The sequence below is a fragment of the Python bivittatus genome, unplaced genomic scaffold (assembly GCF_059951505.1).
Source record: "Python bivittatus isolate LINGU-HERP-01145 unplaced genomic scaffold, Pbiv_v1 ctg000580_np1212, whole genome shotgun sequence".
NCBI lineage: Eukaryota > Metazoa > Chordata > Lepidosauria > Squamata > Pythonidae > Python > Python bivittatus.
In genome coordinates, this window is record NW_028277087.1 from 8,606,529 (window position 1) to 8,619,830 (window position 13,302).

Below are 13,302 nucleotides of genomic sequence, written 5' to 3' on the forward strand. Positions count from 1 at the left end.
CAGTGGAGGAAAAATAGAGACCTTTGTCCTGCTCATCCTCGGCATCCATTGCATTGTCTTGCTACCCTTCAGAATCTCTAAAAGCAAGCGTTTCTTGCAAATTATGTTGACCTCACGCTTTCCTGCAGCTGCTAGGTTTCAGAAGTCACTGAAATGCAGAACTTGGGTTTTGCATCCTTTCATTTCCTTGACAGTACCTGTGACAAAAGTGTCTTGTTTTTCAGGTTTGGTTTCATTTTTTCAATTGCCTTTGCTTTCCAGGGTCTTTTAAATGTTAAAAAAAATATTTATTTCAAATATTTGTATGGCTGTCCATCTTAAAACCAGAACTCTGGATAGCTTACAACTATTGTAAAACAATATCATGCAAAGAACTAAAAGAGCAAGAAAACAAGAAAAACAGAAACAGAAAAACCTGGCAACGTAACCAAACTCCCACAACATTCCCAGCTCCGACTTCACCCTCTCTGGAGGTCCTCTATAAATGAGGAGGTCCACTGACATTTGGGCGCAGAGCACAGAGAATGTCCACACAGGCACCCTCTGATCCAAGGCCATTGTCACCTTCTCATTCCAACGGTAATTAAGATCTGCTGGACCATGTGTCAAAGCCTCAGGGATAACCCTCAGCTCCCTCTGAAACCCAACTGGGTCCATTAGGTGCCAGAAGAGGATTGTCTGAATAGGTCCAGCAGTGGTGGAAAGGCACAGAAAACTCCAGGGTAAGCAGGAAGCAATCCATCCACAACAAGGGGGTGATGATAATAGCCCACAACAACAGATCACATTGCCATTGTCCCAAGACAAAAACGAGCTCCAATGTGTGACCCCTCTTGTAGATCAGGCCAGCAAGGCATCATACAGAATGAATGAATGAATGAATGAATGAATGAATGAATGAATGAATGAATGAATGATACAGCAAGCAGAGCAGACAGGTATGTTTTAAGCTGCTTATCTTTTTCCATCTCTTTCCAAGACAATACACAGGTTCTAGAAACAGGTCCCATCGCCTCTTCACTTCCTTCCGAGAAAGTTGCTTGCTCTGGTCTATCCTGTCTAGTAGAATAAGGCTGTGCTTGCATACAAACACAGGGCCCTTTTAGATGAAGTCCTCATCTTGCAGTTGTCCTCTCTCCTTCCCATCACTTTCCAATAGTGTTTCCAGGGGATATTTTTCTTCGTTTGATAAGCCTCCTATGACACAGATACAGGAAAGCAAACTTTAATTGCTTGTTGTATTTTAAAGGATTCTTTCTTAGTGCTCTCAGGCCACAATTTGGAATTGTCAAGCTCCAGCCCCCCCACACACCCCAGCATGACGGGGTCTGATCCTGCCCACAGAAAGACTATCAGCCTTCTGCACACCATTAAGAAGAGAAATTCTAGCTCGTGTCATTTTCCCTCTGATAAAATGGTGTTCCTCTTTAATTTCTCTTTTGACACGCTTATAGAAGTTCCAAGAATTTTATGATTCCTCCTCTTAACCTTGAGGAATACCCTCTGCATATACTCAAGGAAGATCTGATTTGATATTGCATCCTCCTTTCTGGGGAGCCTTAATCCTTCCTTCCTTCCTTCCTTCCTTCCTTCCTTCCTTCCTTCCTTCCTTCCTTCCTTCCTTCCTTCCTTCCTTCCTTCCTTCCTTCCCTCCCTCCCTCCCTCCCTCCCTCCCTCCCTCCCTTCCTTCCTTCCTTCCTTCCTTCCTTCCTTCCTTCCTTCCTTCCTTCCTTCCTTCTGATTTCCTTTAGATCCTGATACAATAAAAAATGACCCTTGGTGGTTCAAACAATCAGCATATCATCTCTGATACCCCCTTGCTTTTTCTCATTTGTCTCCTAATGTGTTAAGCCACTCTGGTGCTCTGGTGTCCCCAAGGTGAGAGTTTGTCATGTGCCTTTCCACGATATAACTAGTTATACATTTTTCTCACGTCAAGGCACAACCGCTTGATATCAGTTTCATAAAGCCCTAATGAGGGGTCATTATCAAGTTCCCTCTGGTTCCAAGTCCGTAGTCCAAGTTCCAAGGAAAACAATCCATCTCCTCCTATTAAAGTAGGAGCCACAAAGGTGCCCAGGCAAAGAACACACTGTCACACTCCACACAAGGCTTCCAGGCTGAAAAAACACAATGAACTTGTTCTCCTACTCAACAGTGATTGTGGGAGTTGTCTTCGCTCCCTGTTCCCATGGCCAAGGTATGGAACAACATTGCTTTCTGGGAAAGAAGCAAACAGGTGGGAAAATCTGGGGGGCATTCTGTGGTGGATTTGGGGGTAGCTATGTAAGGCCCCTTCCGGGACAGGAAACCTTGCATAATATTTATTTATTTTAATTTATGGACAAGTCTTAGAGGCGGCTTCAATCAGCCGGCTCTGAGCGGCATGCAATTCCTCGAACATGTAATTTGGGATTAAAAACAAGCAAGTATCCAATCAAATTTTAAAAGAAATCATATGTTGTAATTGCAGTTATCAAACAGGGAATTGCATTCAATTCAATAAAAAACAATTCATCATCTGGAGAAATAGTCATAACAGCTCCCATGGCTTGGTGAAATAACGAAGTAATATTTTATGATCGTATGTGGTTGTCTTGTAAAACAGTTCAATTGTTTTGGCGTGATTTTTAAAATTAAAACAGGAAAAAGCACAACTCAAGCTATTATATTAGACCCAAAGCTGGCCTTAAAGATTTTTTTAGAAACCCAAAAGACTCCTTATTGCTCATAGAGTTGATAGTTTTTAGTTGTACGCAGCCAGACAGAGTTGGAAATCCTTGGAAAAATCAGAAAGAATTTGATCGTTTCCATAGAATGACAAACAGGTTGGAAAACCATTCTAATAGAAAAGTTGAACGAGAAAAGATGGCAGTATTACGGGAATACAAGAGATAACTTTCATCCCAGTGGGTTTAAAATGATTACATTCATTATTACATTATTAAATATAGTAATTATGTGCAACGAAGATATAATAATTGTCTGTTACCCCCTCCAGGTTCCTAGATAATTTAATTTAATTAATTTGATTTTATATTCTCTTCACTATATGTAAATCAAATTAAAGTTTAATTTAATAAGAACAGGAGCCTTCAAACGAGATACGGTTTGCACACCACATTTTTAAATTACATGGGGTTGTATCTTAAATTATCAACAATCTGCCCCCCTTCCACACTTTGGGAATAGATCTTTAAGTGTGACATTTAAAATTACTTAATTCCACTCTGGGGAAACTGACCATAGCAAGAAAGAAATTCAATCTGAATACCAGTTACAGCCTTTGGAGCAGTATTTCTCAACCTTGGCAGCTTCAAGATGTGTGGACTTCAACAGGATTGGCTGGCTGGGGAATTCTGGGAGTTGAAGTCCACACATCTTGAAGTTGCCAAAGTTGAGAGACATTGCAATGGAGGAAAGGCAGAGAGAAGGTAAAGGCGGTACCAAGCCTTCTAGCTTTTATGCTGCTTGAAGAGATCTCTGAGCTACAAAACTCAGGATGGTCACTCGATAACAGCAAAGAGACGAGCTCTTGCTTGAACAGCAAGAGGCGGCTTTGGCCAGAAAGGCCTTTGCACACTTATTTCTTGTGTACCATTTGTGTTAGCCCTTCGAGGTAGTCCAGACCAGAAGCACAACCAGGAGTACAAATTCTGTCTTTATTGTAGGGTTCCATTAACAGAATCTTGCAAGACTGAAAGTATTTCTCCCCTCCTTTCCTTTTACTCTCCGGAAAACTAGAAAGGATCCCTTCTGAAATGTTTCCCACGCTCCTCTGTTTCTGTGGGCTGATATATCTTTTACATGCTGGTGGTCCAGTTTGCGGCTCTTCCTCCTGTCTCCCAAGGTTGTTCCCACATACCATTACAATTTGTGACCATTTCTGGAACAGGAGGCTTGGCTCATAGTCACTCATGCCTTTGTCCTCTCTCATCTGGACTACTACAGTGCACTCTACCTGGGGCTACCCTTGGAGGCTATTTATAAGCTTCGGCTGGTGCAGCATACAGCAGCCTGCATAATTACGGGCATTCCTAGATTTCCTCATGTAACCCCGCTACCACAGGAGCTGCACTGACTACCAATCAGCTTTGAGGAACCATTCAAGGCGTTGGTGGCCACTTTTAAAGACCCCCATGGTTTCGATCCTGGATACCTCTCATACTATCTGCTCAGGGTTGATTCTGCCCATCCAGTAGCATCGGGGAGAGAGGCTTCCTGAAGGTCCCTCTGCCAAAGGAAAGCAATCTTCAGAGATTGTGTTGTTGAGCCTTCTCGGTGATGGCCCCCTCCTAGGGCACAGTGGCCCCTGGATATCTGAGCCATTCCTTCCTCCTTAGATTTTCAAAGAGCTTTAAAAATGTGGGTCTTAAGGAAGGCTTCCCCCCCCCCCACTTCCCCCCCTCTGTATCTGCTCAGAGTCGTTACGATTGGAGCAGGATACAGGTTGGAATAAACGAACAAACATATCTACTTATTTGTTCATTTTTTCTAAATGCCCTCCATGAATTCTAGAAGCCACTTGCTTAGAAAGGAAGTGTGTCAATGCATATAGTCCATTTCAGTATACAGTATTCGGGTACATATTCACGTTTTGCCACATGCAATGAATCACTTGATTAAAATCTTACAATGCGTTCCTTGTTCTGGAGCGCTTCAGGTGGCAAACTGAGCTGCCATTGTTATGCGTGTGCACATGGACAGAAGCAGGGTCCACAGGTTATGGTCAAAGAGGTCAGGATGGCAGCCACAACAGTAGGACCAAAGCTTCACCACTTTTTTATGCGTAAAAAACAGGCGGAGGTGACATGGTTGCAGCCACCATCTTGACGTTTTTGACCATACTGTGTGGACGCTCTTGGAAGCAAGAGAAGGGGATGGCAGTCAGCAGAATTACTGAGATTGTGAGGGAAAGGGACTCGATCTGTCCTCCCGTCTTTTCTCCAAGTCTGAGAGCAGCGTCTGGAGACATAGAGAATCGCTCCTACTCTCCTCAACTGTAAGGTTCACGGCTACCCAGAAAACGTGAAATCCATCAGCAGCACAAAAGAAAAGACTTCAAGCAGGGACTTCTCTAAGCAGCATTTTATTTGGCCAAGCAAAAGTCTGGGTGCTCCCACCATGCACCAAGAGAGAGCAGGGTGGCACACCCTTGGAGACAAAACCACAGCCTCTTATAGTATTTTTAAAAAGGCAGATCTTAGTACCATTATAATAAAGATGAGTTTTACAGCCAGTCAAAGAAACTTAAGCAGAATACATTATTCCCCGCCCTTGTTTGCTTACATTAATTTAAAGGAGTTCCCCCTAACTCTTATACCTTGTCAGTCCCTGCAGACTCCCTCCTTCTGGGTCCTCCCTCCTTTTATCAGGCCTCAGACTGTTTTCCCTATTATCTGAGCTAGCTCGTCTGTGGTTGGTTGCTTCCTCTTGCAATTTCGCTAAGTGCTGTTAGTATTGAAGCTTGGCTGTAGAGAACTCTGCGCATGCTCTAAAGCTATGAAGTTAACATTGCCAATTTAGATATTGCTTCATTGCCACTTTAGATATTGCTCCCTTCACAGCCTACAATGTTTTCGCTGAACTTCAAGAAGCAAAGCAACAAAATCAGATTGGTGCAGCCGCATGACCTGTTTGACAGGAGAGGAACAATGGGCCCAAAGAAATCAAGATACACAGACAATGGAAAGAATCCTGTTTCCAACCACGTTCCTCATTAAACCATCTTTTAATTAACTCCAGTTGAACAATGCCCTCTGGAACGCCAAACCCCTTGAGATCAGATTGGCCCTGACCCTGCTGGTCTTCTGTGAAGCATTGTAGGCCTGGGTGTGCTCCAGGACACGGCTCTGTCAATCATTTTGTCTGGGTTTATCCTCCATGATCATTTTTGGTGTTTTATTCTTTGCCAATATTGTTCTTTTTCATTGTTTAACATGCTGTTAGTCACATTTGCAAGATGGGCGGCCGTATAAATCAAGCAAGCAAGCAAGCATTACAACGGAGGGTCTTAATCTTTAGTTAAGGATAATTTTAATCATGTTTGGTCTCTGTTATGTAATCATTAACAAAATAATTTCTGCATTATATGATCTACTCCGGTGTTTCTCAATCTCAGCAACTTTAAGATAGGTGGACTTCAACTCCCAGAATTCCCCAGCCAGCCATGTTGAAGTTGAAGAGTTGGGAGTTGAAGTCCAGCCACCTTAAAGTTGCCACGGTTGAGAAGCACTGTGATAGAGCTTCCATCAACCACAACCAGCCCTGGTAAGGCTCATTTGGAGCATGGTTAGGAAATCTGAGAACTTCAGCCATCCCAACATGGCTGGAGATTTGTTTTTATTTAACAAGATATGGGGACAACACACACTGCAGCAAATGTAATGCAATGGCTTTGGTAACAAAACAGCTTTGTTTATTTATCTAGATTTGTACTTATGTTTAGATTCATATCCCACCTTTATTTGATGCAACTCAAGGCAGCAGCGTGCATAACATTCTTTCCTCCTATTTTCCCCACAACAACAACCCTGTGAGGTGGGCTGGGCTGAGAGGGAGCAACTGGGCGAAAATCCCCCAGCCAGCTTCCAGGCCTAAGAGAGGACAAGAATTCGCAATCTCCTGGCTCCGAGGCCGGCACCTTAGCCACTACCCCAAACTGGCTCTCCCCTTCGTTACACATTAACAATTTTTCCCCCTTTGGTTGCACAGAGGAATCTAACCAGCATCCCAAACCATTTCCTTTTGCTCCTGTCAAGCGTCATTTCCTTGGCCTCGGCTGCTCTGAAGAGGAAATGCTATCTCATGGAGGCACGCTGGGACTCACCCACGGTTCCAGTTGTATCTCCTGATTTCAAGTACACGATTCAATAAATACATATTCTACAGATGCATCCATTTTAATTTTTAATACGGTAAATATCGATCAATATAACCCCTACCAACAAAAGCTCTTTTGGGGTCCTCCATAATTTTTAAAAGTGAGAAGGGGTCCTGAGAGCAGAATGCTTAAGAAACACTCAGTTAAATTATACATCCCACCTTTTCTCCCACAACTGAAGGGGACTTCATATAGGTGTCTCCCTTATTTTAACCCTGCCAAAACAATCCATTGAGGCAGGTTGGGCTGAGAATATGTGATTGGCCCAAAATCACCCAGTGAGTTCCATGGCTAAGAACCTGGGTCTTTCCCATCTGAGCTGGACCCTTAATCTCTACATCCCCCGGTTCCATGCAAACTGTCTTCAAGCTGTTATGCTTCAGATAGAAATCCAGCGCTTCCTGTTATTGTCTCCCATTTCTTGCAAATAGGAGGGTATAATATACCAAACTTGGAGATGGGCAGCCCCTGAGTTTCTGAGGGCCACCTTTAATCTTCCAGAAGAGCTCATGGGCCATGATGGGTGGGTGGGTGTGATGCAAACAGCAAAGCTGGAATTTGGGGAAGAGCGGTGAGGTCTTTGTTTTTTAAAGCAAACTGAAATTTATTCTAGGGCGTGCATCTTCATTTTCACATGCTTTTTGCCTCAAGGTGGCATAAAACTGCCCACCAATTTTCACTCATCCTGGTCCGCGGAGCTTCAGGGACTACAACAAGGGTCTCAGGGATCATCTGTGTCCTGAGGCTACAAACGGCCCCCTGCAAGATATCAACATTTGCTGAAAACTCAGCAGCCAGAAATTGGAGCTGAGAATTTGCAGGAGTCCTCTAAAATGAGCTTTCTCATTCTGTGGGGTATCTGGCAATCTGAAATCTGATTTTGAAATCAGATTTATCAGTTGCATGATCGTAATTGAGAAACCTAACAGCCGAACCAGCAATGCATTTGGCAGTTCAGTCTGTGCTGCAGTGTTTTTTTCTCCTGTTGGATATGAAACATGGACTCTGTACATGAACCATGGTGGAGTTATCTATTATTACATCACAACATCCAGCACTAAGGCCTAGGTCAAACTTAGGGCTACCACAACTGGCCTGCAAACCTCCAGGGACTAATAGATGGCAGCAATGAGATACAAACCATCTTTGTTTGTTGCTATCAAGCGGTCACACAGATTTTTGCAGGTTGGATTTGGTAGCCCTCAACTACCGCAAAGCACTCAGAAGGGATGTGATAGAGGAAGATAATACCCAGATAGTAAGGGTGATTCAAATCTTTATTTTATTCACTCTGGCAGGCGTCGTGACAGAAACAACCAATGGCTCAACTGCTTTGCAATCCTGGCTGGTGGGATTAGCAGCTGTTACGGTCTTCTTGTTTGTGATGTTCGTGGCCAGCCTCATCAATCGGATATTTTTCTTCCAAAAGTATGTCTCTTCTGGGTCTCTTTCTCTGGGTTTTAAGGTTTCACTGAACACAGAACTGGGGCAGCCATTGATTGACTGATTACGTGCCTTCAGATTAGTGTCAACTCTTAGCAACCACATAGACCTTTATGGAGTGATCATCCCAAAACAGCTGCATACTGTATCTACTCAGGGGAAAAAGGGAAAGCAAAATTGTCTTACTTTCCCAAACAGTGAGATGTGCAGAGAGGCTTTCCTGAAACTTCTTTGGAATGCGTCAGCAACAAGTAGCCCACGGGCCAACCTGGCCTTAGGCTTCTGTTCTGGAGGAGCTGCACCACGGTGCCACCAAAATTAGGTGGCAACGTACTAAAAAGCAGTGGGTCATTTCTGACCAATTTTTGGTGGAAATAGGCAATATTAGAAAAATATTCTCCAAAGCCACTCTTAAAATCCCAGCTTTTCCCACTATCAGGAGCTCAGGAGGACAGGGCCCTGCCCAAAAATGGTTTGCTGTGGTGGTGATTGATTTTTGTGTGTGTGTTGTGTGTTGTGTGTCCTGGCTGTTGAAAATTTCCCCCCTTTGACACTAGAAGTTGTGGGATGGCATTTGGCTGACATCATCTGCTGTTGACATCCAGCATCTTTACAGGAAGTCATCTCGTCTGCCATTTTAGGCTTGGCTTAGACCTCCCATCCTCAGAGCCATGCGCTTCCCAGAGAGCGACAGTCCCAAATAAAAGCTGCTTCTGGAGCTCAAAAGTAGCTCTGTCCTGTTTCTGCCTCTCAGAATTTCTGACTGGAGCCTGACCCATTTCGTGTGACAAACGAGCACATTAAAACTGGATCCCTGTTCTGCTCCCCTTGGAAAAGTTAAGAAAAAAACACCATCGCTTTCACCCAACCCCCCTTCTCAGTTACATAATTCATCCCCTTTCCGGATTTGGCCAAAACATTGTCCGATAAACTAATCGAAGGGGCTGAGTTTACACAACAAAACTAAGCCCCCCAAAGCCCCCATCCATCTCTAATCAAAGCTAAAACTAATCCAGCTGAGAGTATTGTACGAATGAGGGTCACAGGGTTCCTATCTGATTAATCTGATTGTGTGATTGTATCTGTGTGTTTAAGGGGTGGGGCAATAAGAGTCTTATATTTTGAGGGGGGGTCTTCTACTCTGCTTTTTCACCCTCCCCTCCCCACCAAATTCTTTAATAATATTGTTCCCTTTTGCAGAAAGGATGATAAGGACGAGATGGAGAACAAAGAGACAGGACCCAGGTAAATATTACTGTTTCAATAGATCTTTAAAAGACATTTTATGTCATTGGTTGTGGTATGTTATATCATCTAGTGGTGGAGTGGGTCAAGATGGTTGTTCATGCTCCTCCCACCCTGTCATGGGCCTGCATGGCTCTGGCTGTGTTCATCAAAATGTGCCCCAGGCTCATTTTGACACTCTCTCCCCTCTTCTTCAACATCTACATCAGTGTTTCTCCACCTTGGCCACTGTAAGATGTGTGGACTTCAACTCCCAGAATTCCCTAGCCAGCATGGGAGAATTCTGGGAGTTGAAGTCCATACATCTTACAGTGGCCAAGGTGGAGAAACACTGATCTACATGAAACCACTGGGTGAGGTGATCTGCCAGTTTGGGGTCTGCACTGATGACACCCAGTTATATCCTTTGATCCCAGGCCAGCTAAACAAGGCTACCAAAGTCCTGTTCCCAGTGCTTGGAGGCTGTGTGGGCTTGGATGGGAAGAAACTGATTCTGACTCAGTCCTACCAAGACCAAGTAGCTGTGGGTTTTGGGACTGCCCAGATCTGGGATCTTCCATCCTTTCCCTTGGATGGGGTTGTACTTGCATAATGGGAGGGGAGTCCTCTTGGATTTGCAGCCCCTGGCAGAAGAACAGGTGGCAGCTGTGTCCAAGAGGGTCTTTGCACAGCTCCATTGAGTGCCCCAGTCATGCTTTGTCCTGGGTCAGATGGCCCTCCAGACAACCATTCATGCCTGTGTCACCTCCCAGCTGGACTATTGCAATGCACTTTACATGGGGCTGCCTTGAAAACCATTTTGAAGCTTCATTGGTTCAGAACAAGCAGAGTGAGCGGTGGTGCACCTGCCTTGGCATGCCCACGTGCCACCCCTGCTTTGCAAGCTGCACTGGTTGCCAGTATGCTTCCGGGTGTGATTCACCTATAAAGCCCTACATGGCAAGGGGCCCACTTACTCAAGGGACCACCTGTTTCCTGTGGTTTCTGCCCGGTTGGTAAGAGCTGACAGAGAGGGCCACTCTGGGTCCCCTTGATCAAACCATGTCATCTTTCAGGACCCAGGAAGCACAACTTCTCTATCCCGGTGCCTGTCCTCTAGAAGGAGGTCCCCCTAAGATCCAGACAGGATCCACCCTGACGGGGTTCCAGAAGGTCTTAAAGACCCGGCTGTTCCCCCAGGTTGTGGGATAGGGCGGATGAAACCTTCATGTTACATGTTTGTCATAGAATACATATGCTTTGATGTTAGTTGTTTGGACTGGCATTTTGATGATTTCCCTTACTCTATTTCTATTTATTTTGCTGCACTTGTGTTGGTCTTATATTGCGAGCTGCCCAGAGTCGGCTTGGAATCAGGAGGTGCCAAAATCTAAATAAATAAATAAATAAAATGACAGCGCCAGCATTACTGCTGGGCCTCAAGGTCTGTCCCTTGTGGGTGTCATGGCCAACCGTTCTAACTTTCTGCTGCCTTTCGACTCACTTTTGGCCTCCTCTTTGCAGTTCATGGAAAGTTTGCTAAGTGAACCATCTCAGCTTCATTGTATTTTCTTTTCCCTACAGCCCGAAGCAAACTGCCTACGAAAACATAGCGATGGACCCAGAAGAGGGGCTCCCGGAAACCAAAGCATCAGATGATCATACCAGCATGTAAGGGGCCTCTAAGGAAAAATAGGGCCAGCCCCCATTACAATTTGGTCATTATCTGAAAGGCCTGGACAAGAATTTCCAAATTCAGCACCTATTGCTTTACTCACCAGCATGTCGCTGCTCAACGGGCCGTTGACATGCTACCACTGGTGACTATGTGAATGTACGTCCATGTGGTTTGCAATTTCCATTCTTCCTGGCTACATGTTTTCTGACTTCCCACCATGGTTATTCCTTGCAAGTCTCCCATCCAAGCTAGCAGGTTTGAGTGCTTAGCATCCAGGCCCAAGACGAGATCAGGCAATTTAAACGTACATTGCTGTAAGAATGAATGGATGGATGAATAAATAAATAAATAAATACATTCATTGTTTCCTTCTGTAGAAGCAGTCCTAAGCGAGTTGCTGTCTTGCAATCATTTGTTCCTATTTGCTTATTCTACATTGCTCAGGTTATGCATTATTAATTTTTTTGTGGGAGATGGGAAACAGATAAATTTGTAGAATCGGTTTTTCGGATCTTTTGGAAAGCTACAGACTGTTCTCTGCAGTAAAAGAGGGCCATGCTGAGAAATGTTTTAAATTGGGCTTGTGAAATAACAAAAACCTGCATGTGTGCCCCGTCCAAAGGGATGTGGGAATGAAGCAACCTTTTTGCTGAGGTGTGATGAACAACAGAAAGACACATGATGCTTCAGTGAAGTCAGGACTAATAGCATCAACAACTATTCAAGATGAAAGTTACTGCCTTCAAGTTAATGACCAAAGCATCTGGAAGAAACCATGATGATGTCATGATGGGTGCAATGTTACGTGCCCTTCCTTCCATCCATCTTGGATGTCCACGGCAGTAACTTCAGCCGTGATGTATTCAATAAAGCTCAGTGGGCTGCTTTGTACAACATATGAAGCCAGAAATCATGATTTACAAATCACATGGACTGCATTCACACAACATACTTAGCTCCAAATAAATAAATTGCATTTTGGTTTACTGTCATGTGTTATTTTTTAACTCAGGAAGGTTATCTGATACAGGCTGCAGAAATCCAGACAACTGCAGAAGGGCAGCCGACAGAGTTTTCTCCTCTCTTTGCTACCATCTAAATTTTACCATTGGAAGCCATATTCGTGCAAGCAGGTGTACATGTGACTACTGAAGTGGACACAACTTATTTTCAGAAAGTTCCTAAGGACTAGAAACTTGAAATGGTTTTTCAAAGGAGCACCTTCCGCATTACCATATCTATGCTGATAGGGAAGCACTGGAAGAGGGACCTTGGGACAAGATGCAACGGCTTTTAAATTCCCCTCTTCCCTAACAAACATGCCCAAAGGCTAAGGTTCCAAGCCAAGTGAAAAGCGTCAGTAGAAGCGTTCTGGGAACAGCTCGCTGATGCTGGAGCATCATGAGACTGCTTGAAACACAACACTGGCTTCAGAGGCTTCACGCCTATGCGCACTGCTGGAAATTAGATCTGTGTGATCCTGTGCTAGATCCCTGAAGGGGCAGAGGAACAGAAAGGGAGGCAGAGCCAGCTTTGGCAAGGTGCAAGGAGTCTGCCTTTTTTAAGGCTGTCTTTCTGAGTTAGGTTCCAAGTTTTTGATGGGTGTTCTTGTTGCAATTTACGGCAAAGGAAGTGCCTCTGGGAACGTTCAGAAAGCTGGTGGATCTGCCTAGTTTCTGAGTGATCAAACACATACCCAACCCTTGGAGTCAGACTGGAAGGGAGCAATCTGCATGGAGATGGCACAGGTTATCGGCCCTTGCCAACAGAGTGTCAATGAGTGTCATCTGTGGATGATGGGAGTTGTACTTCAACCCATCCAGAGAGGCTGGGTTGGATTATCCTACTGGAGGAGCCAGGCAAGGCCAGTTAGAACAGCAGAAAGGAGCACAAAGGCGGTGGTCCTGTTTCTTTTATCAAATGCTGCTGGTGGTAAAGAGACATGTTTGTTCCCGCAGAATTAGCAGAAGCTCATATGAAGTGCCAGGTTTGTCCGTCATGCAAGCTGAGATTTAAACTTGTCTTTTTTTTTTCTTTTTGCTGCTACTTGATACTGTTTTTCATTAGTTAATTA

General features: G+C 44.4%; 1 protein-coding gene across 2 annotated transcripts; it reads left to right on the forward strand.

Moving 5' to 3' along the window:
• The first annotated feature begins 2,050 nt into the window (after window positions 1-2,050).
• On the forward strand, window positions 2,051-11,585 carry SMIM24 (small integral membrane protein 24). 2 transcript variants are annotated; one of them, XM_088149516.1, is made up of 4 exons: window positions 2,051-2,239; window positions 8,182-8,311; window positions 9,527-9,571; window positions 11,135-11,585. In XM_088149516.1, the coding sequence occupies exons 1-4, from the start codon at window positions 2,134-2,136 to the stop codon at window positions 11,223-11,225; spliced, it is 372 nt and encodes a 123-aa protein (XP_088005642.1). In that variant the 5' UTR covers window positions 2,051-2,133; the 3' UTR covers window positions 11,226-11,585. The 2 variants fall into 2 exon arrangements, with proteins under 2 accessions (XP_088005642.1, XP_088005643.1); XM_088149517.1 differs by having other exon boundaries at window positions 2,054-2,200.
• Window positions 11,586-13,302: the final 1,717 nt, after the last annotated feature.